This window comes from Lissotriton vulgaris, chromosome 12 (assembly GCF_964263255.1).
Source record: "Lissotriton vulgaris chromosome 12, aLisVul1.2, whole genome shotgun sequence".
NCBI lineage: Eukaryota > Metazoa > Chordata > Amphibia > Caudata > Salamandridae > Lissotriton > Lissotriton vulgaris.
Window position 1 is genome coordinate 468,259,278 of NC_141700.1, and position 27,682 is coordinate 468,286,959.

Below are 27,682 nucleotides of genomic sequence, written 5' to 3' on the forward strand. Positions count from 1 at the left end.
ACCCTCTAATGTAACTCCCAAACTGGTTACCCTTTCCCCGCTCCCGTTCCCCAACTCCCCAAACTTAACGATAAAGTACCGAACTCCAGCCAAACTTGGCCAACATCAAAAACAACTCCGCCAGCACCTGTTCCAAGCGACAACTTACATATAACCCCCCCTGTGCACCTGTCCCAGCATAGCCTTCCTAAAAAAAACACATCTAGCCTAGAAAAAACCTCCCACAAAAACACAAAGCCCAGGGAGGGTGGGTGGGGACAAAAAAGCTCCAGCCTAACTCGCTCCCAGCCACCAGGTCTCAATACCTAAAATGGTAGCTGGGAAACCTGTGCTCTCTATATAAACCCTTTGGCTGATAACTACATTTTTGGGCTATCCTCAGGCAGCCCAACACGGCAAAATGGCCGCTCATCCCCTTTCCCCCCTTCCCCCTCCCAAATCTGCCCAGGGGCAGACCTCGCGGCTCAGCTGCCCCCCCAAACCCCCCTTGGGAGGGAAGAAGAGGGGGCAAGCACACCGACTACCATTTTGTGTGTGTAAAAGGGTGCTTTTTTGAAACGGGTGCACATCACATTTTATTAAAAACTGGCCAACCGCCTTACAAAACTAAAACCTCTCTAAACATCGAGTTACCTGATCCCTTTTGTTTTTTACCCCCCACATCCTAACTCCAAAACCTCACAAGGCCTACAGTCATATTTGCCTTCTTACGTATGTAACTAACTACCCTCTAATGTAACTCCCAAACTGGTTACCCTTTCCCCGCTCCCGTTTCCCAACTCCCCAAACTTAAAGATAAAGTACCGAACTCCAGCCAAACTTGGCCAACATCAAAAACAACTCCGCCACCCAGGGAAAGGTGGAGGCAAAGTGATTACACCGCCTCTCCCCTTTCCCTGCCCCTGCCCCCCTTTTTGATCCAGAAAGAAAAACCCAGTGCAGGGCCCAACTCTCGGCGCACCCCCAACAAACTGGCCAAAACTTCACGGAGCTCCAAAAGGTACAAATCCATCCCCATACGGGAAAGGTGAACCCCATCACCCTTAAACAACTCGGGCGCGTCGTACTTTATGTCCCTAGCCAAATGCGCGAGAAGCCCAGATGCCGACAAAAACGCACCATTTCCACATTAATCTTCAGACGCGCCTTGTCTACCGCCTGTGGCTTCACCGCACCTCCCCACACCCTGCGCTGTATCAGTTCTGTCCACGCGACCGTACATCCTGACCCACTCCTCCGCAGCTCCGCCAAATCCCTCCTCATCGCTCGCATCAACACCAAACCTGTCTGCTGCACCATATCATTCTCCCCTAGGTGGAGAACCAAAACGTTCGGACACCGCCCCCCCTGCACCAGACCATTCAGCGTAGGGATCAACACTTTTCATCTCATTCCTCCCCTGCCTGACCAAACAACCGGAACCATTGCAGGATTGAAACCCAGGTTATCACCAAAATAGCTATCCTGCGCTTGCAACTTGGCCCTCTTCACAAAGGAATGGCCCACAATCCAAATCAACATGTCCCGGGCCATGGGACCCGCCACCGAACCGGAAACGAGAAACAAACGTCAGTAAATATGTCCCCTCCTCGCTGCGCACATAACGCTGATAACAATTTGAGGACCACCTCCCCAGGTGCATAATGTCCCCTTGCCTGCACCCTCGTCTATGTGCTTCCGACGCCGCCCCAATCCAAAGCGAGTGCGTGCCATACCGTCTGCCATCAACCCCCACTCTAGCTAAAGCCTTCCGCAAAACTGCCAACAACTGTGACCCCGTTGCCCTTCTCCCATTCGCTTGCTGAAACACCAAGCCGTCCGACAGCATTTCCCCCTCCCATTTCCAACCCCATCGCTCCGGGTACGCCTCTCCCACCCCTGCCTTCCTCAGTCCCACCCACGCCCGACGCACCGCTGATTGGTCTTAGACTTACGCAAGCAGAGGCGCACCTCCTGCCTCCCTAACTGCACGTCGGACCACCCCAAACCCGGACCTGATTTCGAGCCCAACAGCTCAGACACCCAAAAAGCCCCCGCAAACATCCACATCATCAACGTGGCAGACAGGCAAGCTTCCCGGCCATCCCTACAAACCAAAGGCAGAACCCCCACAACTCTCCCCAATATCTCCCCTGACAAAGGCCGCCGAATCGCCCCCCCCCCCCCACATTCCCGGGCCTAACCCTCCAACATCCGAGACCCGAGTTCCCCCGCGGATGGGGCGTATCCCCAAAGTAGCTTCCCCATGAAAGCAATCCCCGCCAGCTTGCCTGCTATTGTAACCCTTTATAAACCTTTGCTGATCATGGACAGCATACACTGCACCACGTCCTCCTGTCTCTCCATTCCCGGAGGCCTCCACCGCGCCCCGGACGCCACAAAATCCCCCCATGCAGTCGCATACGTTGTCCTGGTCGACTCGCCAAGGATCCTAGAACCAGTTGCAACATCCGGTGTTGCCTATGTGCCAGATCCGCTGCGGCATTGGTTTCGGGTCCCGCTCTGCGTCCTCGGCTAACCCACGGAATCTACCCCTCTGCGAACGAGACCAAGCATCCGCAATATCAATCAATCAATCAATCAATCAAATTGACTTTATTCGGTATAAAAACAATACCATACAAAGTGCATTTTAAAAGACATTACAAACATTGGAAGTTACATAAAGAGTTAAAAAAGAAATATAAGATCATGTACATTAAGAATATTTCGAGTCTTAAAACTCTGTGTAAAATGATTCATACAGTGTAAACAGCAATCCTGGAGAATGTTGGTGCAGCCGCCCCTTCTGTCCCCAAGGAGGATCATCAATAGTTTTTCATCGCCTCTAGTGTTCCTTAATCTCACGGCCGATCTTAAAAAATTTACCGTACAAAATAGTCTCAATGGGTCTACTGACAGTTTCAGAAATAGTAGTGCCACCTTTGCCTAGTTGAATCTACTTTGCCTTAAAATAGCTTTTAAAAACATTGTCGTGGGTACGCATAAAAGGGGCATATTAAAACAAAATGAAGAGTGTCCTGCGGAGACCTCTGGTCGCAGCCGCACGATCTCTTAGTCTCGATATCTGATGTGTACCTTGCTGGGACTGTGAAAATGTGATGCAAGAGATTCAACCTGATTCTGGTCATTAGGAATCTGTTGTGTTTGTTGTGCATAGGAGACAGATAAAATTCCATTCCTGGAGTTGATTTACTTAGCAAGTGGGCTCTCACTGAGGATTTCATACATTCTCTATCCTCCCTTTCGTTTGCTGTTTGCCTTAAAAATTCAGTCTTTATAATGCCCTTGTCTTTAGGCATGAGCTTGGTTGGTTTGTCAAAATACTTAACATAGCCCAACCCCTTCAAGGTATCCCTTGCGTATTTAAGCCAAGGTATAATTCGTCCCCTGTCCAGGGCAAAGCAGCCCGTTAATATTTGCCTACTTAGTGTCGCTTCAGGGTTAGTCCTTATTTTAATCCAGCAGGTTATGGGTTTGAGGCTTAGCCTCTCACTGATATATGTGAGGCCTAACTCCTCATAACCTATATGGGAGGACGTGCTTTGTGGTACCTGCAGAACCCTTCTCAGGAATTTGTTTTCCTCTTTTTGAATCAGCGTGGAATCTCTAAGGATTTGGTGTTAGATCCAGGTCCTCCATGAAGCTGACAAAACCATTAATAAGTGACTGTAATCCTCGGGCAGTGCGGGCCAGGAGTACCGCCTCATCAGTAGGACCGCAATATCATTGTCAATCGCCGGGACATGCACCGCGCGAAAATCAATGTCATGGCGCAAGAAGCCCAACACAAACACTCGCAACAGCTTCAACACCTGCTCATCCCAGGCGGACTGGCGATTCACCACCTGTACCGCCGCCATGTTGTCAATGTTAAAAGTCACCCATCGGTGGGCCAGCACCTCACCCCACAGACATATTGCAACCACCAAGGGAAAAAGTTCCAGGAAGGCAGTGCTCTTCCCACCCCCCTAGCCACTCGGGGGCCACCGCTCCGCACACCACTTCCCGTTCCAGTAGAGCCCGAACCCGTCGCTGCCTGCCGCGTCCGAGAAAATCTGCACATCCCACACCATGTCCTCATCCCTCTGCATGGGCACCCCGTTGAATTGTGTCAGGAAAAAACGTGCCACCATCAACACCGAGTCCAGCTCAATACCCAAAAATTACAGCGCCGTGCCTGGCCCCACTGTCTTTTCCGGCGCCAATGGCACCCCAAGGTCCTCCATGATCTCCTGAAACCTGTCAAGCTCCACCTGGCAGTCCGTGGAGTCCGGGGCCCGACCAAGAAAAAGTCATCCAGGTAGTGCGTAACTCCTTGGTGACCCGTTCGTTCCGTAAAAAACCATTGCAGGAACGTACTAAAACATTCAAAAAGCGCGCAGACATCGAGCAACCCATCGGCAATGCCTTGTCCACATACCAGCGGCCGTTAAACTGGATCCCCAGTAGGCACCAGTCATCTAGGTAAACCGAAAGCAGCCGGAAAGCCGACTTGTCACACTTAGCCATCTGCGCGCCAGGTCCCGCCGCCACCACTAAGGCCATGGCCGCCTCCACCGAGGAATAAGACACTGTGGTCTCATTCTCATCAATATAGTTGTTAATCGATCTGCCCTCTGGCTATGACAAATGTTGAATAAGGCGGAACTGTCCTGCTTCCTTCTTGGGCACAACCCATATGGGGTACACCATCAATTCCTCCAACGGCCAATCCACAAAACGCCCCGCCATGCGGCCTTCCTGAACCTCCTTGTCCAACTTGCTTTGTACCACCTCTGGGTGTTCCCGAGCCGACCGCAAATCGTCTGCCAAACACCGCTGCCGAGGTCCCGCGTAGCCCAAGCGAAACCCCTTCGGAAACCCGGTCCGCAGCCGCTCCACGGCCCCCTCATCCGGATAGTTACTCAGTACCGCAGATAGATGTTCCAAACTAACCGGAGTACGAGCCCTTGGGCCCAGACCCCTTACCGCCGCGGACACTGCCCGACGGCTGAGCGGTGCCCGTGCGCACACTCCCGGTGAAAACTGCGAACCCCCCTGCTGCTGCCCGGAGGGGCCCTACCAAACGGACCACGGGGTGTCCGTACTTACCGCAACTGGAGCACTCATGCTTAAAGCGGCAATGCTCCCGGGCACACGCCCCTTTATTGAAGTCCCAGCAAGCGCCCACCGCTCCGGACTGGCTCTTGAAACCGGCCCCCACCCCCCTCCGGTGGGGCGGCCCTGAAAGGGCTGATATATAATCGGGAGGCCACTGGCGGTAAAGATGGTTTTGCCCGACCCCGCCAGCCCCATCGTATGCTGCCAGAGATCGCAATCCAACTCACCCCACTTCGCCTCCGGGTCCCACGCCATCCGTGCCCAGAACGCATAAACACCCCCCGTGATCTGCGCCTTCCGAATAAAGTCCATGTATTTAAACAAGGACATCGATCGCTCTGGGAACTTTTCACAATAGACACTTGCGAATATCAAAAACGCCGCCGTCCAATTTTCGATCGTCAAAGGCACCCCCGGCCTCTTCTGCAGCTCATACTCCTCCTCCTTCGAACCCTCCTTCGACCGGACCTCGCGGTGCAACAACTACAACATTTCCACATACTCCCCTTTCCATATTTTCTCTTTAATGGACACCATTAAATGCGCCCCCAGCGGCTTCGTGACCCCCATATACGGGAGCCGCTTAAACTTCAACTCCGTGCTCTCTGGTTTCGCCGCGCCACCCGCCTCCAGCGAACTCCCAGCAGCCGCACCGCCCGAACCATCCGCGCCCGCCGCCAAACCTCCTTCCACACTTCCACCGCCAGCACCCTGCTTCCCCGGGACCACCTTTCCTCCTTCCTCTCCCTTGTGATCCCCTTCCAGCCCCCTCGCTCTGGACGCCAGCGCGGCCTCATCTGGCCCCACACCCCGATCCACCACATACCTTTCTTTGCCCCCACCTGCCCCTCTCCACCCACTCCCACCAACACCATGCGCGCCGCAACCTTGCATTTATCTGGCACCACCAAAGCATCCCCTCGCCACTCTTTGCCTCTCCAATCCATCGCCGACCTGTCCCCCGACTGTGTCCGGGCCGTCGCAGCACCCAGGCCCCGTGACAAATAAAAAATTTAAAAAAATTACTGACACCATTACTGGACCCCCGGCCACCCTCGCCATCCCTCAGTTCTCCTACCTCCAAACTGTCCTCATCCCCCTCAAACAATTACACTCCGTCCCACATATAACTTCGGCGAGCCGGCGGCGCCGCCAAATGCACCCTGCCCTGCCGGAGGGCCACACCCCTTCTCTCCCCCCGCTCAAAACATAACAGTCCTCCGTGCCGGTCCGCCATGTCCGCCGATGATCCCCAAGCCGCTGGGGCCCTGTGGGTGGAGGGGCTGGCGAGCCCACCTGGGGCCTTCGTGAGCCAGCCGCTACGTGACCCCTCGCTGACTCCAGGCTTGCCGCAGGAAGCTCCGCCCTCCTTTCTCCTTGGAGTCGCTTGGCCGCCCCCAGCCTTACCAAGTCCGCAGCCCCACGCCGGCCGTCCCCCTGCAAAAGAAAAGGTACTGATGGTGTTCTGGGCCCCAGTATCTGAGTTCCCCCTCCACCCCGCCCCCCCACCTACCCCCCACACCCCCAAACTCCTCATCCTCACTCCATATTAGCCCCCTAACCCCGCTCTCCGAAACCCCTCCCCACCCCGACCTGCACACTCCGCCTCCCCTCCCCACCCCGACGGACCCGCCTCCCCTTCCCTGCCCCCTTTCGCGTTCCGCACCTCCTGAACCCCCTCCTCCCAAGACTCGAACACATCCAACCCCTCCCACTCCCTCTCACTGTCATTGGATTTTATCAACAATGGGGACACCCCTCTCGCCTGCTCCAGGTCCTCCCCACCTGTGGCCAGCTCCCCCTCTTCCCCCCCCCCCCCCCCCCCCCCCCCCGGCCACCGTGCCCCGCTCCCCCTTTCCCCTCCTCTTGCCATCTCTCCTGCCCCTCCCAACCTCAACCGCGGCCCCCTGCCTGGCAGGTGAGGGGCTCTCCGGCCTGCCTCTGTGTTTCGGGACACACACCCCCATCGCATATGTCTGGCTCTTCCCCCCCTCCCTTTCCTCTTGCCGTATCCCACCTCAGTCTCCCCCCCTGGCCCCTCCCGCCCGAGACCTTCTCCCTCGCCCCTGTCCCACCGTCTCCTTTCCCCGACTTTTTCATAACCCCTGCGGAGGCCCTTTGGGCTATCCCCAGGCAGCCCAACACGCAAAAATGGCCGCTCATTCCCTTTCCCACCTTCCCCCTTCCAAATCTGCCCGGGGGAAAGACCTCGCGGCTCGGCTGCCCCCCAAACCCCCCGTGTACCATGTATGTATGTATATACGTTATTTGTGGATAGCACATTAACCCATATGTTAATGCCACGTATTTGATTTAAATGTTCGTTATTTGGTTTTCTTTCAGCAAAGCAGCCAGAGACGTCAGGCGAGAGTGTGGTGCTGGGTGGGAAGGTGACACTGAAATGTACAGTGGAAGACCATGATAATTCCTCCCTGCAGTGGTCAAACCCTGCGCAGCAAACATTGTACTTTGGAGACAAAAAAGGTAAGACAGATTTTAAGAATGTTCTCCATTTCAATCGTATACTGAATATGTCTCTGGTTCTCATCTATTATATCGCTCGAGTAGTTAAACTGGAAAGTATTTCTTCAAACGTATTTCTCTTCCAATCAGCACACATATGAACTGCATATGAATATGCCTCTGGCATGACATTTCGGGGCTGGCACCTTCTCATTTGGGTTCTGAACCCCTATTCCAATTACTGAGCTACCTGTAATAATAGAGCCTACCTTGTATTTCCCATTCCAGTTAACAGCTTTTTTGCGTTTCTTTGGATGTTTATCTCTACTAGCAGGTAACCATTTCGCTGTTAGGGACCCAGGACTAGATGTGAAAATAAACCCTTTTAAGACTGTTTAAATATGTCTAATTATACAACTAATAATGTGATTGCTATTGCAAATGTAGATCGGCGTCATGCTATTTACAATCCACGGAAATTATGTTTATACAAGGTCCATCTAACACACGGATTGCTTGGCTTGTTGTCCTTTAAATGGTCTGCTCATGTCTTATCTTTGCAGTGATTGATCTAAAGACCTCTTTTTGTTTTCTTCATCAAGTTGGAGGCCTGGGCAAAGGAAGGATCCACAGAAGTAGGAGTAGATATTGTCATTAATCACAGTAGCTCAATTTTGATCGGGGTCGGGGGGTGGGGGTGGGGGGTGTGGAGGATGGAGGATGGGGGAGGTGGAGGGTGGGGGTTCAATACTGGTTATAGACCCACTGTCAGGAAGGTCCCCAGGATGAGCTCGGAATGTGATAATTCAGCATCTTGATCGTAGCTGTTATATTAACCACTAAGAAAATATTCCCACCGGTCAATGTACATGAGGGGTATACTAGTGAGTCACACATTCATGAATCATCCAGTCAATTTAATTTTTTACTTCAAACTTTATTTGAGTGGCTCTGATAATGCGTGTTCTCCAGCTACTCATTATTGCAACGTACACATTGCAAGACAAGTCCATCAATGAGAAATACTCAAATCTGCATTTCTCTGTGTTTTATCGGTTTCAAGGCACTGTACACCCACATTCTAGCAAATCCACAGCAATTACTGGTATTTTACATGGATTATTTTCATTAATGTTTATTTTTATAGTGTTATGGGTGAATTTGGTGTAACGAGAAATATGAATGTAAAATGTGCTCCGTTTAGTAAAATCCAGTAAATGTGATTGAATACCTTAAAATAATATACAGTTCACTTGTTACTACTGCGAAGGAAATCCCCATCTTTCGGCTTCTCAGGATCTCTAGAGTGTGAATACAAAGAAAATGACACCATATCTGAAAATGAGTGATCAGCTTCTTTCACTTTCTTTGGTAAACAAATCAATCAGCTTGAGTTTCCTTCTTTTAGACATCACATGATTACTGACTTTTTCATCATCTCCTACCCTTGGGTCTGGGCCCTACTCGGTGGTGAATGAACACAGTGTTTAGCCCCTTCGCTGCGGGGGTTAATCCCTCGCTGTGCTGGGGGAGAGGGGGGTGCGCACAGCGCCCCCATGCTCATGACGAGATGATTGCGTCATGAGCAACGGCGCTCCTGTGCTCATGACGAGCTCAGCTTGTCACAGGTGTATTGCCTTCCGTGGAACGCTCAGCACAGCGGGGAATTCGCCCCGCACCTGAGCGTTCCTGTCAGGCTCCGTTTCCTATACTCCTCGGGGCTGTGATGAATGTCCTAAACCCGCACACACACAACGACCCCGATGTCTGATAATACAACACAGACCCCAGAATGGCTCCGAGAGCGCGGGAAAGGAAGGGAACAGCGGGGAGGGAGATCTGAAATGACAAAGACAGTTGTTTAGAAAAACATTCCCCCCCTTCGTTTCTTACAACATTAAATCCACTCGCTTCCTCTATTCTCGCCTGAGTGTACTTCTAGACCCCTACCTGAAAAGGAAGATAATAGGGTCTTTAAATACACGAGCACAGGCACAGGGTAATACCAGGGGCTGTCACCAGCACAATATTTCTGTGTGCTAATCTTGGTCACACGCACCCTCTGATCAAGTACCCCCTGTTGATTCTCTCCTGATGAAAACAATGAAATAACGATGTGCAGATAAGGCAAATAAGAATACGTGAGGTTTAAATCACCATATCACAGTTCCTTCCCTAAATAATAAAGGATAGGTCACACCTATAAATGTGTATTAGTCTTTGTACATATTGATGTAACCAGTAGGAAACTCGCCCAACGATTTGAGCCCAAACCGCTAGCAATCTCCAACAGCTCGAGTAATATTATCTTATTCAAGCACACACATCAATAGTTCATATCCAAATATCGTTTGGCCAGAGAATAGCGTTTCCCTCCTGCAATGAGAAAGTGTATCTTTCTCCTCCAACAGGAAAGAAACCAAACGTTAACACTGCAAAGCCAGGAAATCCAAACTGCTACAAAGATTACACGCAGCCGCGTGGGTCCTCCAATTGCCGAAAATGCGACACCCACTCGTTCACAGTCCGAGAGCGAGTGTCGACAAGAAAGCAGTTTCTGTACTCACGATTTCCCCAGTGAAGACTCGGCATAACGACCAGGCCACCAAACACAGCAAGAATTATCGGCACCGTCCTTCCCTGCCGCCGGTACTTAGTTCCTGAATCATCGTGACTTACGTCATCACGCTATTTTGCCGCTAAGGACCATGGGCAACGTAGTTCTTGGGTCTTCGGAGCTAGTATGTGCCACGCATCTCGCAGACAGCGGCACCGCATTGCGCTGATCCTGACAGTACATCCCCCCTCATAAGGGGCGCTGTCAAGCAGCTGGTTTGGATGGAAACCTAGAATGGAACTGAGCCACGAGCCGAGGCGCGTGAACCGAACCCACAGGTTCCTAAGAGTTCTCCTCTGAACCAAACCCCTTCCAAGCAATCAGATACTGCAGATGCCCCCTCACCCACCTGGAGTCAAGGATCCTGCGCACTTCATACTCCTGATCTTGCTGCACCCAAATAGGTAGTGGAGCCCTACGCACAGGTGCCAATGAGGGTTTTAAAAAAGATACGTGAAAAACAGGATGTATTTTGAAGTGAGCAGGCAGATGCAACCTCACAGACACTGGATTCACTCTAGACACCACCCGATAGGGACCGATAAACCGTGGGTTAAACACACTATGGCCCACATGCATCAAGCATTTTTGGAGTCGCAAACGGTGCGATTCCTTAAAATCGACTGTTTGCGATTCCAAAAATGCTTTTTGGAATGCATCAAGCATTTTTAGAAATCGCAACATTTTTGCGATTTCTAAAAATGCGATTGCTTTTAAGAAATCGCAAATTTGCGATTTCTTAAAAGCAATGCATGATTACTTTTATAATTACGAATTCGCAATGTGGGTGTCAAATTTACCAAGTGGTTGAACCACTCGGTAAATTTGCAAAAAGTGTTAAAAACGCTGCAAAAGCATTTTTTACACATTCATGTTACGGACACACATGTCCTTAGGACATGTGTGTGTGCAACATGATGCGAAAACAACATTTCATGGGTGCAGGGGGGGTCATTTGAACCCCCCCTCTCCACCCTTGAAATGCAATCAGGATTTGCGATATTCTAAGTGCGAATTCGCAATTCCCATTCATTCCTATGGGCATTTTAGCCCATAGGAATGAATGGGAATTGCGAATTCGCACTTTGCTAATCGCATAATATTTGAGAATCGGTAAAAATTGCGATTTTTACCGATTCTCAAATATTTTGTGAAAATGTACATGCATCCCATTTTGCATTTCCTAATTTGGGATTCCCTAAAAATCGCAAATTAGGAAGTGCAAAATGAAACAATGATGCATGTGGGCCTAAGTCTCCTAAACGTAATGTGTTTCGTAGACAACCATACAAGGTCCCCCTTATTATACTCAGTGCACTGCCTACGATGTTTATCAGCCTGCACTTTGTACCTCACTTTGGCTTGAGCTAGATTACGCCGCGTCGCCAGAAGTATTCGGCGTATGCGTGATAATCGAGCCCGGACGTCTGGCAGCTTGACCATATCGTTCGGGAGTACCAAGGGATTCACCCTAGGATGATAACCGTACGAACTGAAGAAAGGTGAGTGTTGTGTGGAAGAGTGTTGAGTACTGTTATAAGCCATTTCCGCCACCCACAGCCAATCCACCCAAGAGTCCGTATCGGCCTGCACATAGCAACGGAGATACTGTTTTAATGATTGATTTAACCTCTCTGTTTGGCCGTCCGTTTGGGGGTGAAAGCTAGTTGACAAAGATGAAGTGATATGTAAAGCAGAACACCAGACTTTCCAAAAGTGAGCAGTAAATTGGGCCCCCCTATCCGACACTGTCACCCTCGGGAGTCCGTGTAACCTTACCACATGCACTAATAGCAGCTGGGCTAAGCGACCTGCCGTTGGGACCTGATCACATGTGATAAAGTGTCCCATTTTTGTGAGATAGTCCACTACCACTAGGATGGTTGTCATGCCCTGGTCTTTAGGAAGTCCCACTATGAAATCAACTGAAAAGCTTTCCCAAGGCTCTCCAGGTGTGGGCAAAGGTTGCAGATATCCCTGAGGTTGTTGACGGTCCGACTTCATTCGAGCACACTGCGTACAGTTTTTTCCCCATTGACACAGATCGAGTCGTATAGAGGGCCACCAGAATTGTCTTAAGGCCTTCTCAAGAGTTTTCACATATCCCATTTGCCCTGCGCTAGGCGTCTCGTGGCACCAAGAAAAGACTGTTCTTTGCAGGGATTTTGTGGGTACCAGCACTTGCGTTCCTTTCATGGCCACTCCGTGTATCATTTTCCACTCTGGGTGATGACGAAGCCATGTTCTCCACACACAGGACTGAATCCCAGTCCGTACAGCTTGCAGAAAGTCTTTAGATTGAGCAACACACACCACTTTCGAGGGATCAATGATGGAGCGATTCTGCGTCGTGGAATGCAGAGCAGGATTTTCTTGCCTAGTCAGGGCGTCCGCTTTTTTGTTGTTGACACCAGGTCTATACGTAACCACAAACCTGAATTGTTCAAAAAACAACATCCAGCGTAGCTGTCTGGGAGTAAGATGACGGGCTGATCGCATAAACTGCAAATTGCGACGGTCTGTGTAGACAGTGACTACATGTAGAGCTCCCAATAACCAATGTCTCCACTCTACAAAAGCATCTCGTATGGCCAGCAGCTCTTTCTCTGCTATTGTATAATTTATTTCAGCTGGACTGAGTTTCCTTGACATAAATGCTATAGGATGCATGTTTCCGGTGGTTTCATTTCTTTGTGATAAAACCGCTCCTAACGCCACTTAAGAGGCATCCGCCTCCACCAAAAAGGGTAGGTTAGGATTGGCATGAATTAGAACAGGGGCACTAGTAAACGCATCCTTTAGTCCATCAAAGCATCCTGTGCTTCGGTTCCCCATAGAAACTGTACTTTCTTTCTAGTAAGAGGAGTCGCCAAAGCAGAAACCCCCTTATGAAGCGCCTATAGAAATTGGCAAAACCAAGGAGGCACTGTATATCTTTGATGTTACAGGGACGAGGCCAATTCTTGATAGCTTTCACTTTTCTTTCTGCCATCACCTGACCCGATGGCGTAAGCAGCACCCCAAGAAATTCAACTGTGGTCACATGAAACTCGCATTTCGTGATTTTGCAATAAAGACGATGAAGTAGGGCCTGTAACACCTGGCTCACGTGTGATGGATGTTCCTCCGTTGAGTCTGAGTACACCAAAATGTCATTGATGTACACGGCTACGAAACGGTCCAAAAAATCTCTCAGCACCTCATTCAAAAAATATTGGAAGGCTGCGGGGGCGTTACACAGCCCAGGCATCACTAGATATTCGAATAGCCCATACCGCGTCTTGAAAGCTGTCTTCCATTCGTCCCCAGATCTTATTCGGACGAGGTGGTATGCGCCTCTCAAGTCAAGCTTGGTATACACCCTGGTGGATCTTACCTGTTCTAACAAGACAGGGATCAATGGTAATGGATATTGGTTCTTGATAGTAATGGAATTCAAGGCACGGTAGTCGATGCAGCATCTCTTGTCACCGTTGGCCTTAGGGATAAAGAATAAAGGCGACGACGCAGGAGATCTTGAAGGCCGTATATACCCAATAGCCAGATATTTATCCAATCTGAAAGAGACACGTTAGTGATAGATTCCTTACCTTAGAATATCCCCAGGCGTCAGACTGGATCCGGAAATTTTTGCGTAGCAATACCCCTGCGCGCTGGTAGGCGTCGTCTGCGGCTCCGCGTCCGTCGTCGGCGTCGTGAGCGCCGGGATGACGTCATCGGAGTATATAGACGGCGCCCATGCGCGCTGACGTCAGTTCTTCTTTTTTCCGCGCCAGCTAGCGCAGATCCGGAAGAAGCTCTACCCCCAGTCACTTTTTGACTGAAAACTTTTTTGATCTTTTTGATCCTCTACTTAGTCGATTCTCGACTATCGGTGCCAGGGATGCCCGGGTTCAAGCCTTGCTCGAAGTGCGGCCGACTCATGTCGGTCACGGACCCCCATCGCCGGTGCCTGAAGTGCTTAGGCCTCGACCACGACGATCGAACCTGTGACGACTGCCGGGCCCTGACGTCGAAGGCTAGGCGGGAGCGGTCCCGCAAGCGTCTCGAGCTGAGGCAGTCGGCCCCGCGCCGCTCCAGGTCCCGGTCCCGGTCCCACGGGAGGTCGAGGGAGAGGTCGCGAGGTCGGAGTCATCGACGTTCCGGGAGTGGTCACCGATCGTCTGGTTCCAAGTCCTCAGGTAAGAGGCATGAGAGGTCGGAGCGACACCATCGGTCCTCCGACCCGCCCCGTCGCTCGCACGATGCGACCGGGGATTCGGGCGACACCGCCCACGCGGCTCCGCGGGAGTCGCAAGCGTCGCCGCCTGCCCCACACCTTCGGGTCCCTGGGCACGGCGCGTCGCAGGAGGAGGTCGAGAGGTACCTCATGGCCATGAGGGCCCTCCCTCCTCAGTCGGTTCCCGTGGCGCCTTCGGGCCGATCGGCTCCGTCTGGAGGTCCTTCCGGGTCGGGCGCTTCGGCCCCGACGACGTCGGGTGCTTCGGCCCCGGCGCCGCTGGCGACTTCGGTCCCGGCGCCGCGCGACCTCGCTGGATCCGGCTCCGGATCCGGGACCTCGCCGGTCGACCCTACGACCTCACCGGCGACGTCCCTTCAGGTGTCGTCCCCGGCAGCCGTAGTGGTTGCCGACCCCAATGCTTCCTACGGTCCGCCTCAGGCGTCGGAGGGGCGCCGCTGGGCACCGATTCCGACGACCTTCGGAGAATTCTATCTCCACGAGGAGGCCCTGGCTGTTGATCCTGGTCTCCAGGAGCCGGGTGACGAGGAGCAGTGGGAGGGGTCCGAGGACCCTCTGGCACGTGATTGCCAGTCTCATCAGGACTGGACATATGAGCTTGGGGAGGCCAGTGGTATTGACACATCGCCAGACACTGGATTTACGTCGCCCCCGACTGTGGCTTCGGAGGCGGGTTCTGCTTACAGTGTAGTGTTGACGAAGGCAGCTAAGGCCCTACACCTTGAGCTCCCCGTCGCGGCCGTGAGGACTAATCTCCTCACTGAGGTACTCAAACAGCAGTCCGGCTCCGCGGAGCCCCTTCTGCCGTTCAATGAGGCCTTGTGTGACGTTCTGCTGGGCACTTGGTCCAAGCCCGCCACAGGTCCCCCTGTGGATAGGAACGTGGCCAGACGCTACCGCCCGGCACCGGGCGACCCTTGCTTTTTGTCCACCCACCCCACCCCCGAGAGCCTGGTCATCCAGGCCTCCAACTCCCAGTCCGCATTCCCGTCGGCCCCGCCCGACAGGGAATCCAAGAGATTTGAGCAGTTCGGGAAGAAGGTCTTCTCGTCTGTGAGCCTAGGGCTCCGGTCAGTGAACACCAACTGTCTCTTGGGCCGCTACACCCACACTTTGTGGGACACGGTTGCGGAGGTGCTGCCACAATGCTCTGAGGAGGTCAGGGCTAAACTCAGCCAAACCCTTGCGGACGGCCGAGATGCGGCACGCTTTTCCATCCGGTGTGGGCTGGATACCACGGACTCACTGGGCAGGGCGATGGCAACGACGGTGGCGGTTCGACGCCACGCCTGGTTGAGGTCCGCCAATTTCTCGGCCGATGTCCAGGCCACTCTCCTGGACATGCCGTTTGATGGCCGTCGCCTCTTCGGCGACAAGGCAGACCATGCGCTGGAACGTTTTAAGGACTCCAGGGCCACGGCCAAGTCCTTGGGCCTTGCGGCCCCACGCCAGCAATCTGGTGCCTTTCGCTCCTTTCGTGGCCACGGAAGGGGCGCCCCACCACGGACCGTCAGCCACGCGCCGCAGAATGTTCAGCAACGCGGTGGCGGCCGTGGGAACCGCCGTGGCGGTGGTCGGGGACAGCGGCGAGGCCAGTCCACACCTCCCTCAGCAGCCCCGCCTCAAAACCTTCCTAGTCCGAGCTTTCAGGCCCATGTGACGCCTGTGGGAGGCAGGGTTCGCCATCACCTCTCCCACTGGCATACAGTCACTTCGGACAGGTGGGTGCTGCAAATTGTCCGAAGGGGTTTCTCCCTCCCCTTCGAGTCTTCCCCTCCATCCATGCCACCTCAATACCACCGTGTGTCGGGGGATCACTTGCAACTTCTGCAAGAGGAGGTTTCGGCCCTCTTGGCCAAGAGGGCCATCGAGCGCGTTCCTGGGCCAGAAGTAGGACGTGGCTGTTATTCCCACTACTTTCTGGTACCCAAGAAGGGCAAAGGGGGCCTACGCCCTATCTTGGACCTACGGAACGTCAACGGCTTCCTCCGGACGGAGAAGTTCAAGATGCTCACTTTGGCTCAGGTCCTGGCTGCCCTGGACCCAGGAGACTGGATGGTAGCGTTGGACTTGCAGGACGCCTATTTCCACATCCCCGTCCTGCCGGCCCACCGGCGTTACCTGCGGTTCACGGTAGGCCAAGAGCATTTTCAGTTTACCGTGCTCCCCTTCGGCCTTACCAGCGCCCCACGGGTGTTCACGAAGGTGATGGCGGTGGTCGCAGCCCATCTGCGCAGGCAAGGGGTATCAGTCTTCCCCTACCTCGACGACTGGTTGTTGAAGGCGGGCTCGCCCCAGACAGTCGTCAGCCACCTCCAGACTACGGCCGACCTCCTGCACTTGCTGGGGTTCTCCATCAATGTGCCGAAGTCACACCTGTGTCCCTCTCAGAAGCTCCTCTTCATCGGAGCGGTTCTCGACTCGGCGCAGTTTCGGGTTTACCCACCCGAGCAGCGGGTTCGGGATATTCAGGCTCTGATTCCTATCTTCGGGCCGTTATCCCGGGTCTCGGTCAGGTTGACGCTGCGGCTTCTGGGACTGATGGCCTCCTGCATCCTTCTGGTGCGTCACGCCAGGTGGCGGATGCGGGCTCTGCAGTGGGACCTGAAGTTTCAGTGGGCCCAGCATCAGGGCAACCTGTCCGATCATGTCCTGATCTCGGAGGGCACTGCGAAGCAACTGCAGTGGTGGCTCACGGACCGCGACTGGGTCAGTGGCAGACCCCTCTCTCTACCCCAGCCGGAGCACGTAGTTGTGACGGACGCGTCCCTCCAGGGCTGGGGAGGCCACATGGGAGAGGCGGAGATCAGAGGCCTCTGGTCTCCGGCGGAGTCCCGGCTCCACATCAACCTTCTGGAGCTGCGGGCGATTCGTCTTGCACTGAAAGCATTCCTCCCCTCTGTCAGGGGGAGCGTGGTGCAAGTGTTCACCGACAACACCACCGTCATGTGGTACTGCAACAAACAGGGCGGTGTGGGGTCGTGGACCCTTTGCCAGGAGGCTCTGCGCCTCTGGCAGTGGCTGGAACATCAGGGCGTGACTCTGGTGGTTCAACACCTGGCAGGTTCTCTGAATGCCAGGGCGGACGAACTCAGCCGCCGGTGCATGATGGATCACGAATGGCATCTGAACTCGGACGTGGCGCAAGGTCTCTTTCGACAGTGGGGAGAGCCTTGGTTAGATCTATTCGCCACAGAAGAGAACGCGCAATGTCAGCTGTTCTGCGCGTTGGAGTTTCCAAGGCGGCACTCGCTCGGAGACGCTTTTCGTCGCGAGTGGAGCTGCGGCCTGTTGTACGCCTTTCCGCCTATACCACTTCTGCCCAGAGTGCTGAAGAAGATCAGGCGCGACCGGGCCCAAGTTATCCTTGTGGCTCCGGACTGGGCTCGAAGATACTGGTATCCCGAGCTACTCAGCATGTCAGTCGATCCCCCGATTCGTCTGCCTCTTCGGGAGGACCTTCTGTCGCAGCAGCAGGGGACGGTCCTGCACCCGAACCTGTCCAGTCTCCACCTACAAGCTTGGAGATTGAGCGGCGGCAGTTGAGGCCATTTGACTTGCCTCCCGAAGTCTGCGACATCATTCTGGCAGCCAGGCGTCCCTCCACAAAGTCGGTATACGCCTGCCGGTGGAACAGATTTGTGGCATGGTGCACAGCAAAGGCTGTGGATCCTCTCTCTGCACCCCTTTCGGAAGTGCTGCTCTTTCTTCTTTCCCTTGCCCAGCAGGGCTCTGCTCTGGGCACTCTTAAAGGGTACCTTTCTGCTCTTTCAGCCTTCTTGAGGCTACCAGATCAGCCTTCTTTATTCCAGTCCCCTATTGTGAGTAGATTTCTGAAGGGCATCACACACATGTTCCCTCCTGTTCCCTTCGTGATGCCCCAGTGGGACTTGAATCTGGTTCTCACCTATCTGATGTGTGCTCCCTTTGAGCCACTTCACAACTGCCCTCTTCGTCTCCTTACTCTAAAGACGGCCTTCCTGGTTGCCATCACCTCTGCCAGGAGGGTGAGTGAGCTCCAGGCTCTTTCTTCTTCTCCACCTTTCCTGTCTGTTCATCCTGATAAGGTGGTGTTGCGTACACGACCTTCCTTTCTGCCCAAGGTTGTCACGGCCTTCCACATCGGGCAGTCCATCACTTTGCCCACCTTCTTTCCGCCTCCGCATCCCTCGAAAGAGGAGGAGAGGCTCCACCGTCTGGATCCAAAACGTGCGCTCTCCTACTACCTAGACCGCACTCGCCAATTCCGGGTGGATGACCAACTCTTCGTTGGTTACGTGGGCGCGAAGAAGGGAAAGGCTGTGCACAAGAGGACCATCTCTAGGTGGATCATCTTGTGCATCCAAGCATGCTACTCCATGGCGAGGAAGGAGCCCCCGGCTGGATTGCGGGCTCACTCCACTCGGGCCACGGCAACGACAACTGCCCTGGGCCGCGGTGTCCCCCTGCAGGACATCTGTCAGGCAGCCACGTGGGCCTCGCTGCACACGTTCGCAAGACACTACTGCCTGGACAGTCAAGTCCGGAGGGATGGCTTCTTTGGCCGTTCCGTCCTCCAGGACTTTCTGGTGTGATATTGGTTCGCAGACCCACCACCGGGGTTGGTATTGCTGGGGTATCTATTCTAAGGTAAGGAATCTATCACTAACGTGTCTCTTTCAGATGCACAAGTTACTACTTGTGTAACGATATATCTGTAAGAGACATTAGTTAGTGATAGATTCCTTACCGCCCTCCCATCCTCCCCGTTCTGCGAACTGATATTTAGGGTTAAGGTCATCCCCTTTCAGGGCCCTAGTTTCAATGGCACCAGTGTTAGTTCTATCATGGCTCTGCGTATCTGGCGCGGAAAAGCTGTGTTATCAGAACTGACGTCAGCGCGCATGGGCGCCGTCTATATACTCCGATGACGTCATCCCGGCGCTCACGACGCCGACGACGGACGCGGAGCCGCAGACGACGCCTACCAGCGCGCAGGGGTATTGCTACGCAAAAATTTCCGGATCCAGTCTGACGCCTGGGGATATTCTAAGGTAAGGAATCTATCACTAACTAATGTCTCTTACAGATATATCGTTACACAAGTAGTAACTTGTGCAATATGCCCGTAGGTATTCGTTCTCGGGCACCGTGAGAGCATAGAGTCTTCCATTAGGAATAACTGATCCAGGGGTAAGGTCGATCCGGCAGTCATGGCGTCTATGCGGTGGTAGAGTTTCGGCTTGTATATCACTGAACACCTTTTCAAATGCCTTGTAGCAGGAAGGCAATACCACTTCCTTCTTCTCAGCAGTAGCAATGCGATGTAAGGAGGCCTAGGCTCGGGACGGGTCTTCAGACATCAACAGACACTGTTCGTTGCAAAAATCAGACACAAAACAAATGGTTTGAGGAGTCCAATGTATATGTGGTTCATGCTTCTTAAGCCATGGAAGACCAAATATGATTCCATATTGCGGGGCCTGAATAATGTTAAAAGATAACATCTCATGATGTAGCCCCTGGTATACGAGCAGATATTCCGGCGTGTGATATTTTATAGGCCCAGCTAACAATTCGCTACCATCCACTGCATATACCATTTCTGGTTTGTTTTTGGTGATGAGTGGGATCCCTAGCCTTTCAGCTTCTGCATAGTCCATGAAGCATCCGGTCGCACCAGAGTCCACCATCGCATTCACTTCTTTTTCTTCTTTTCCTATGAACAGAGACATTACCAGAAATACATGCCTCTTCTCCTGATTATCGCCCGGTGCAATGGAAGGGATTATTATCCGACTTGAGGGGGCCCCTTCGTTCGTCCTCAAGCATGGGAGTTTTCCGACGTCTTGTCAGATACTCCAACTGCTGCCTGTCCGGTTTTATATTTTCTAGGTTTAGGCTTCACTGGACATTCTCTCAAATAGTGACCTTTTTTGCCACAGTACAGACAAAGACCGTTTTTTCTCCGATATTCTTTTTCGCTAAACGTCAAAGAAGCTCTCACCGCTCCAATCTCCATGGCATCACAGCCAAGAGGAGAACAGTATTCTTGGGCCGATAATTCTGTCAGGCTCCGTTTCCTATACTCCTCGGGCTGTGATGAATGTCCTAAACCCGCACACACACCCAACGACCCTGAAGTCTGATAATACAACACAGACCCCAGAATGGTTCCGAGAGCGCGGGAAAGGAAGGGAACAGCGGGGAGGGAGATCTGAAATGACAAAGACAGTTGTTTATAAAAACATTCCCCCCCTTCGTTTCTTACAACATTAAATCCACTCGCTTCCTCTATTCTCGCCTGAGTGTACTTCTAGACCCCTACCTGAAAAGGAAGATAATAGGGTCTTTAAATACAGGAGCACAGGCACAGGGTAATACCAGGGGCTGTCACCAGCACAATATTTCTGTGTGCTAATCTTGGTCACACGCTCCCTCTGATCAAGTACCCCCTGTTGATTCTCTCCTGATGAAAACAATGAAATAACGATGTGCAGATAAGGCAAATAAGAATACGTGAGGTTTAAATCACCATATCACAGTTCCTTCCCTAAATAATAAAGGATAGTTCACACCTATAAATGTGTATTAGTCTTTGTACATATTGATGTAACCAGTAGGAAACTCGCCCAACGATTTGAGCCCAAACCGCTAGCAATCTCCAACAGCTCGAGTAATATTATCTTATTCAAGCACACACATCAATAGTTCATATCCAAATATCGTTTGGCCAGAGAATAGCGTTTCCCTCCTGCAATGAGAAAGCGTATCTTTCTCCTCCAACAGGAAAGAAACCAAACGTTAACACTGCAAAGCCAGGAAATCCAAACTGCTACAAAGATTACACGCAGCCGCGTGTCCTCCAATTGCCGAAAATGCGACACCCACTCGTTCACAGTCCGAGAGCGAGTGTCGACAAGAAAGCAGTTTCTGTACTCACGATTTCCCCAGTGAAGACTCGGCTTACCGACCAGGCCACCAAACACAGCAAGAATTATCGGCACCGTCCTTCCCTGCCGCCGGTACTTAGTTCCTGAATCAGCGTGACTTACGTCATCACGCTATTTTGCCGCTAAGGACCATGGGCAACGTAGTTCTTGGGTCTTCGGAGCTAGTATGTGCAACGCATCTCGCGGACAGCGGCACCGCATTGCGCTGATCCTGACAGTTCCACGGGCCATGACGAGCTGAGCTCGTATTGAGCACCAGAGCGCCGTGGCTCATGACGAGCTCAGCTCGTCATGAGCATTCAAGGTGTTAGATTTCTGAAAGTGCGTTTACTCGCATCACGTAGTGTCAGGACACCATTCCTTTGAAAATACAGTCTTCCTTATCAATATAGTCATATAGTCTTAAAATGGGTTCAAGTCAAGGTAATCTTCCTTATGACCGTTCCATGAGTTAGGTATGTCAGTTACCAGCTCCAGGACTAAAACCGAAATCGCCTATGACTTATGTGTTTAATATTTAAGCTCTTTTAACTCCAGACAAGTCTCGTTTCATCTTGATTATTGTCTAATACCGGCAACCAGAGTATGATGAGAGCGAAGGCCAAGCTGGAAGCATAGCAAAACGGGCATAAAGTAACCTTTAATCCAGTTCCTTTAAAAGGATTACTATATATCTGCTAATGCCTATCCCTGCCTTCTTGATGTGTCCATCTTACAAAATCATCTTTCTGTTTTTCCCCTGAAGTATTTGTCCTACTTGAGGGCACTCTTGCAGAATGGGGTGCATAACGTCTCACATTTTGTGAAATAATTTTCCATGAATATGTATATGCTACTGAAGATGTAGATCCTTGCAAAAACATTTTCATTTGGTTTTACCTGGTGGAAATCCACTTACAGTAAATATAATCATTTATGCTTAGGGTTCTGGTTGTTTTGTGTTTGTGTCACTGATGATGGGGTAAGAATCTTTTTCATCTTTAGTCAGTTATCCCTAATTTTTCTCCTTCCTACTTCTCCGTTAGCCCTCCATTTTATAACAGAAGCTGCAGATAAGAAAGGAGTGGGGCTGATACACGCTCCCTCAGATTGTACAGGGTTCCTAGGTTCCAGACGAATAATGAGAAAATGTTTCATGGATTACAAGTCACCAGTGCCAAGCGGTGTCCAGCCTAGTCATAAACATCATGTGATATCACCAGATGTGAGGAATCTACATTAAAAATGTTGTGTGAGCACCAGTGTCAGTTCCTGTTTTTTGTGTCTGCGCATATGCCAGTTTTGGAGCTGTTTGGGTTCCCCATAATAAATGTTCACATTTTTGTGGGATTTATTTTCTACAAATATGAGGCATGCTGCATATGAAGTCTTTGGGCTTCAAGCCAGCGTCAGCTGCCAACATCTGCTCACTTTTTCAAAACACAGGGGCAACCCTAGAACAAGAGCCTGGGGCTATAATAGTAATTGTCCAAACAGTGGTTCTTGAACAATGCTCATACACACCTTAATTAGATACCCATAAATGTACATCATACATACAGGAAAAATTGGAAAAAAGAAGAAAAAGAAAAAGAGAGGCCTGGGTGAAACATAATATCAAAGAAAACACAATGGCGGAGTAAAAGTACTTCTACGACAATCAACACAGAATATAATCAAAGCGTTAATGTCCTCAATGATTTAGGTCATGTTGGAGGCGTCGACGGTGTTTCAACCCCAGATGGTTTACAGGGTCATCATCAAGACTAGAAGCTTCAGGAGTGGGAAGCGACCACTTAGCACACATTTCTATACAAATAAAGACATATACATGGTATTGATAAAAGATCATATAAATCAAACATGATCAGACCTCAAGAAACACCAAAGATGTGTGCTCGAACAATAATGGAATAGGTGAACTAGTCAAAGATAAGAATAGTTTTTTTTTTAAATTGAGAAGAGAAAGACCAACATCCAAAGAATAAGAACTGAATGTGACTAGTTGAATGAAAAAGTGAAATATCAAGAATGCCAAAAAGGTGAACTAGAAAAACCTTTAAAAAGCTGTTCCTCATAAAACTCCTTCTGGTCACCAGCGAATTTTTTTAAAATAAATAAACAAGAGGGTCCAAGAACTAAAAAGAAAATAGAAAAATATATATCGATTGAAATCGACTTATCAATCAATCCAACAGTTAGGCAAAAGTACAGGGTAGAGAAAGAACTCATACCTGCAAGTGTAAGACTCAAAAACTGAATATCAAGTCATCAGTTAAGGGCATCAAACACAAAGAGCCAGCGGAACCGAATTCAGACATAGAATGAACTCAATATAACACCCGAGCTTTCCATTGAGAAATTACTGAAAAAAAAGAGGAAACAAAAATAAATAAAAACATCATTCCTAAAGGTGACCTAACTTGACAGGAAGGGGAACCTTAAACAATCAAACAAAGCATCTACATCCACACTAGTGAGCAAGGATAGGATCAGTCGGGCCTGAAGCCAGAAGGTACAAAATGATCGGTAGGCTCAGAAAACCATGAACCCCAGTAGAATTGGACCAACACTAGGGAGATCTCGCCTCATATGTGAACTGAAGGCAAACTCAAAGGGATACTAATCATGAAATAACGCATCATGTATAAACTAATTGCGGAATAAGGGAAACACGAATCGAGAAAATCAGTCAAAAAATGCCCTTGTGTCAGAGGAATATAGAGGCTATCAAGAAATAAAAAGTAAACAAAACCCGGAGCGAACCCCAACTAAAATAAGTTACCGACACCCAGAGTGGACCCCAACTTACTTGGTTAAAGCTCGGCGTGCAATCAACAACTGACGGAGATTGGCGAAAAATACCGCGATAGCCGTAATGGATAGCTCATGCCTTAAAAAGCTTGCGAACATCAGCATAAAAAGAGGACTGATCGCCGCTAAAAACAGTAAAGTTAAAGTTTGATCATAGTAAGTATTTTTAAAGAAAGCCCAATATCGATGGAAAAGGGGGCCGGATCGGAGCCAAAAAGACTTTCAGAAAACATTAAATAAAATAAAAACACTCAATACAAAAGAAATATGAAGAAGGTAAAAAGGAACAATGGCCGCCATATTAGAACAGTCTCGAAAGTAAAAACTAATCAAGAACCCATCACCAAATAGAATAAAATACATCATAAATCATTCCCTATTTCCACATTAACAATGTATAATCATTTCAACCCAAATAGAAATTGAATAAGGCACATTTTAAGTTTGTTACAAATACAAGTACAAAATCAGTTTTCGACATAACATTTCCAAAACGTGTCATTACTTCAGTTCATCTATACTACTATTATAAAGAGAGAACTGTGTCCTTTGAGCCAGGTAAACTAGAAAAGTACACTACCAATCGCAACACCCAATACAGCGTTGGAAAGGGGGGGTCCAGTAGATGGACATAGGCTATAAAAAAATAATAATAAACGTTATTTAAAAAATAAACAATATAAAAAGTAGTCCCTAAGAAGTAGCGCCGGCCGTGTGTGCTAACAAAGTGCGTGCTGACATCATCGGAGGACAGGAACACGAGGAGGAGCGGACAACAGCGCGGGGAGGAGCCGAAAACTTAGCCAGACTGGAGGGAATGAGGTACGTGAACGGCGGGGAAGAGCGGTGAAGTAAGGCGGACTGGAGCGGAATGGATGACAACAGCGCATGGAGGAGTGGAGAACGTAGCAAGACTGCAGTGCCATGAGGTATGTGAAACACTGGGAGGAGCGGTGAAGTACGCGGGGAGGACATGTAAGTGAGGCGGAATGGAGCAGGATAGCGGACTGCAGCGGGGCATGTAGACTGGCTTGGTGCAGTGGGGGGCGGTGAAGTGAGGCGGACTGGAGCGGGATAGCAAAATAAATGATAGGTTTTAAAACGGCTTTCACATTTGGTGCAGACATTTAAGTGAGAGTAGTGGGGGGCGGTGAAGTGAGGAGGACTGGAGCGGGGGCCTGGGTTTGTGCGACTGGGACCAAGCGCTGAGGTAAGGTGCACGCAAGCCTGAAATGCTGCCCCCAGCCCCCTTCTGCCCTGGGCAACGCTAGGGCGGGCTGCTAGTTTGACAAATAAAGTGAAGTGAAATGCAGCTTTGTCTTCATATTTCCAAAACGTGTCATCATTTCAGTTCACTTGACAAATAAAGTGAAGTGAAATGCAGCTTTGTCTTCGTTACAGATAAACAATTGTCATTAAACTTTAAGGACTGCAGATTTAGAGGTGTCCGCTTTAGTGGACAGAAGCTTACATTAATGAGGCACACAATATAGACTCATAAGAGGTACACAGTCTTTCGAATAATATACACCCGTATTGAAAACAATAATTATAAACAGTAGTTCAAAAAAATAATTTCAAAATAATGTACAAAGTATTCACAAGGGAATTTGCTAACGCCACATGTTACAAAAATAAATCAGCAAAAAAAGGGGGGGGGGGGGGAACGACCTCTCCAATACATCATTCAATGTAGTCATAACAGAGAAAGATGGTTATATCATTTAAATCGTTAGAGTGCAGAAAGGGGAAAATCCCCATTGACCGATGTACACCATTATTTGAAAATTAAGCAAAACACAAATGGCAAATGTCAAACCATTTCCCAAGGAAACACATACTGAGGACAGAGCCTCTAGGATATAAAAATCAGATGATGACAGCATATATAAAGTGTGAAAAACAAAATGAAATATTCAGAAACAGCCCTTAACTGAAAAGTACCGCCGTACATTCTTCAAGACTGTTAAGTCACTTATTTATACTGTCACAGCGGAACATCCACCAACATTCTGGTTGATCAAGTCATCGAGAGAGGTCACCACCTCAGGGGGGACTTTTTATCAATTCAATGACCTGCCAGCGCAATTCAGACGGAGTATGTCCATACTCCCGAAAATGTGTCACTAAAGGAGCGTGTTCATTCTGGCATCGAATTCGACTTTTATGTTGACATAGTCGCACCTTAATGCGTTTTGTGGGCTGACCAACATAGATCAGGCCACACGGGCACCAAATAGCATTAACCACATTTTGTGAGTTACAATTTGTGTGGTCATGCAAATCGTATTTGACATTACCATGTATAAATTGTTTGGTGTTAACAGTTGACTCACACATTAAACAATTTCCACAGAGAAAGTGGCCTATGATTTTATTAAGACCCCATAACGTTGTTAAATCAGGAGATACCTTGGTGGGTAAAGCGGCTTGAACTAGATGGTCACGTATGTTTTTGCCTCTCTTAAAAGAAAAGCGAGGTAACTCATTGGAAATACCCACAGCCTGTATCAAAGGCCAATGTCGTTTCACTATTTTGGTAATTTGATTACTTTTAGAACCAAAAGTAGTGACACATGGTATTCGTGTAGATGTTTTAGGGGCACGGGGAGTCAAAAGAAATTCCCGATGATTATACCATGCCCTTTTTAAAGAGCGTTTAACAAGATGCCTCGGGTAGCCTCCATGTTCAAGCTTCTTGGCCAGTATTTCAGCCTCACGGAAATAGTCAACCCTGAATTGGCAGTTCCTGCGAAGCCTCAGGAACTGACAAAAAGGGAGTCCATCCTTCATACCTCGTGGAGGGTGACTGGTATACTCCAAGAGTGTATTTCTGGTCGTTGGTTTGGTAAAAAGCTTAGTGGCCAGTTTCCCCTCGTAAGGAAAGATAGTTAAATCCAGGAAATCAACACTCTGATTACTAGCATTAGAAGTGAATTTCAAATCAGGCGAGCAGGAATTAAGCCGCACCAAAAAATGTTGTAAACTCAAAGTGTCCCCAGTCCAAATGAAAAAAATATCATCAATATATCAACGCCAATGGCACACGTTATTGACGTATGGATTCATGTTTGGGTTATAGATGTTGGTCTGTTCAAAACTATCTACAAATAGAATAGCAAAATTGGGGGCATAAGAAGCCCCCATAGAAGTGCCCTTTGTCTGTAAATAAAAAACACCATTAAATTCAAAATAATTTTCTGTGAGTGAAATGGTTAATAATTGAATGATGAAATCAGTAGGGACAGTGACAGGGCCCAGGCGATTATCTAAAACTTGTCTGATGACCTCAATTCCTTTCCTCTGAGGTATATTCATATATAAGGATTCAATATCCAAACATACGAGTAACTCAGTCAGAGGATCGAAGTGCATTTGGGCAAATTGACAGATAATGTCACCACTGTCACGCACATAGCTACGAGTGGTAGGTGCTAACTCTTTGATAGAAACATCTATATATTTGCACAAAGGTTCGAGGAACCGACCCACAGCCAGAGACTATGGATCGGCCTGGTGGCTTAAAAAAATCTT

The 27,682-nt window shown here is 50.0% G+C and overlaps 1 protein-coding gene across 1 annotated transcript in view; it reads left to right on the plus strand.

Annotated features, from left to right (window-relative positions):
* Positions 1 to 27,682, plus strand: part of CADM3 (cell adhesion molecule 3) — an 825,731-nt gene that overhangs the window by 183,440 nt on the left and 614,609 nt on the right. Inside the window, exon 2 of the mRNA XM_086945217.1 lies at positions 7,447 to 7,587. Within this exon, the coding sequence (XP_086801343.1) occupies positions 7,447 to 7,587 (141 nt within the window). The remainder of the gene's footprint in view (positions 1 to 7,446; positions 7,588 to 27,682) is intronic.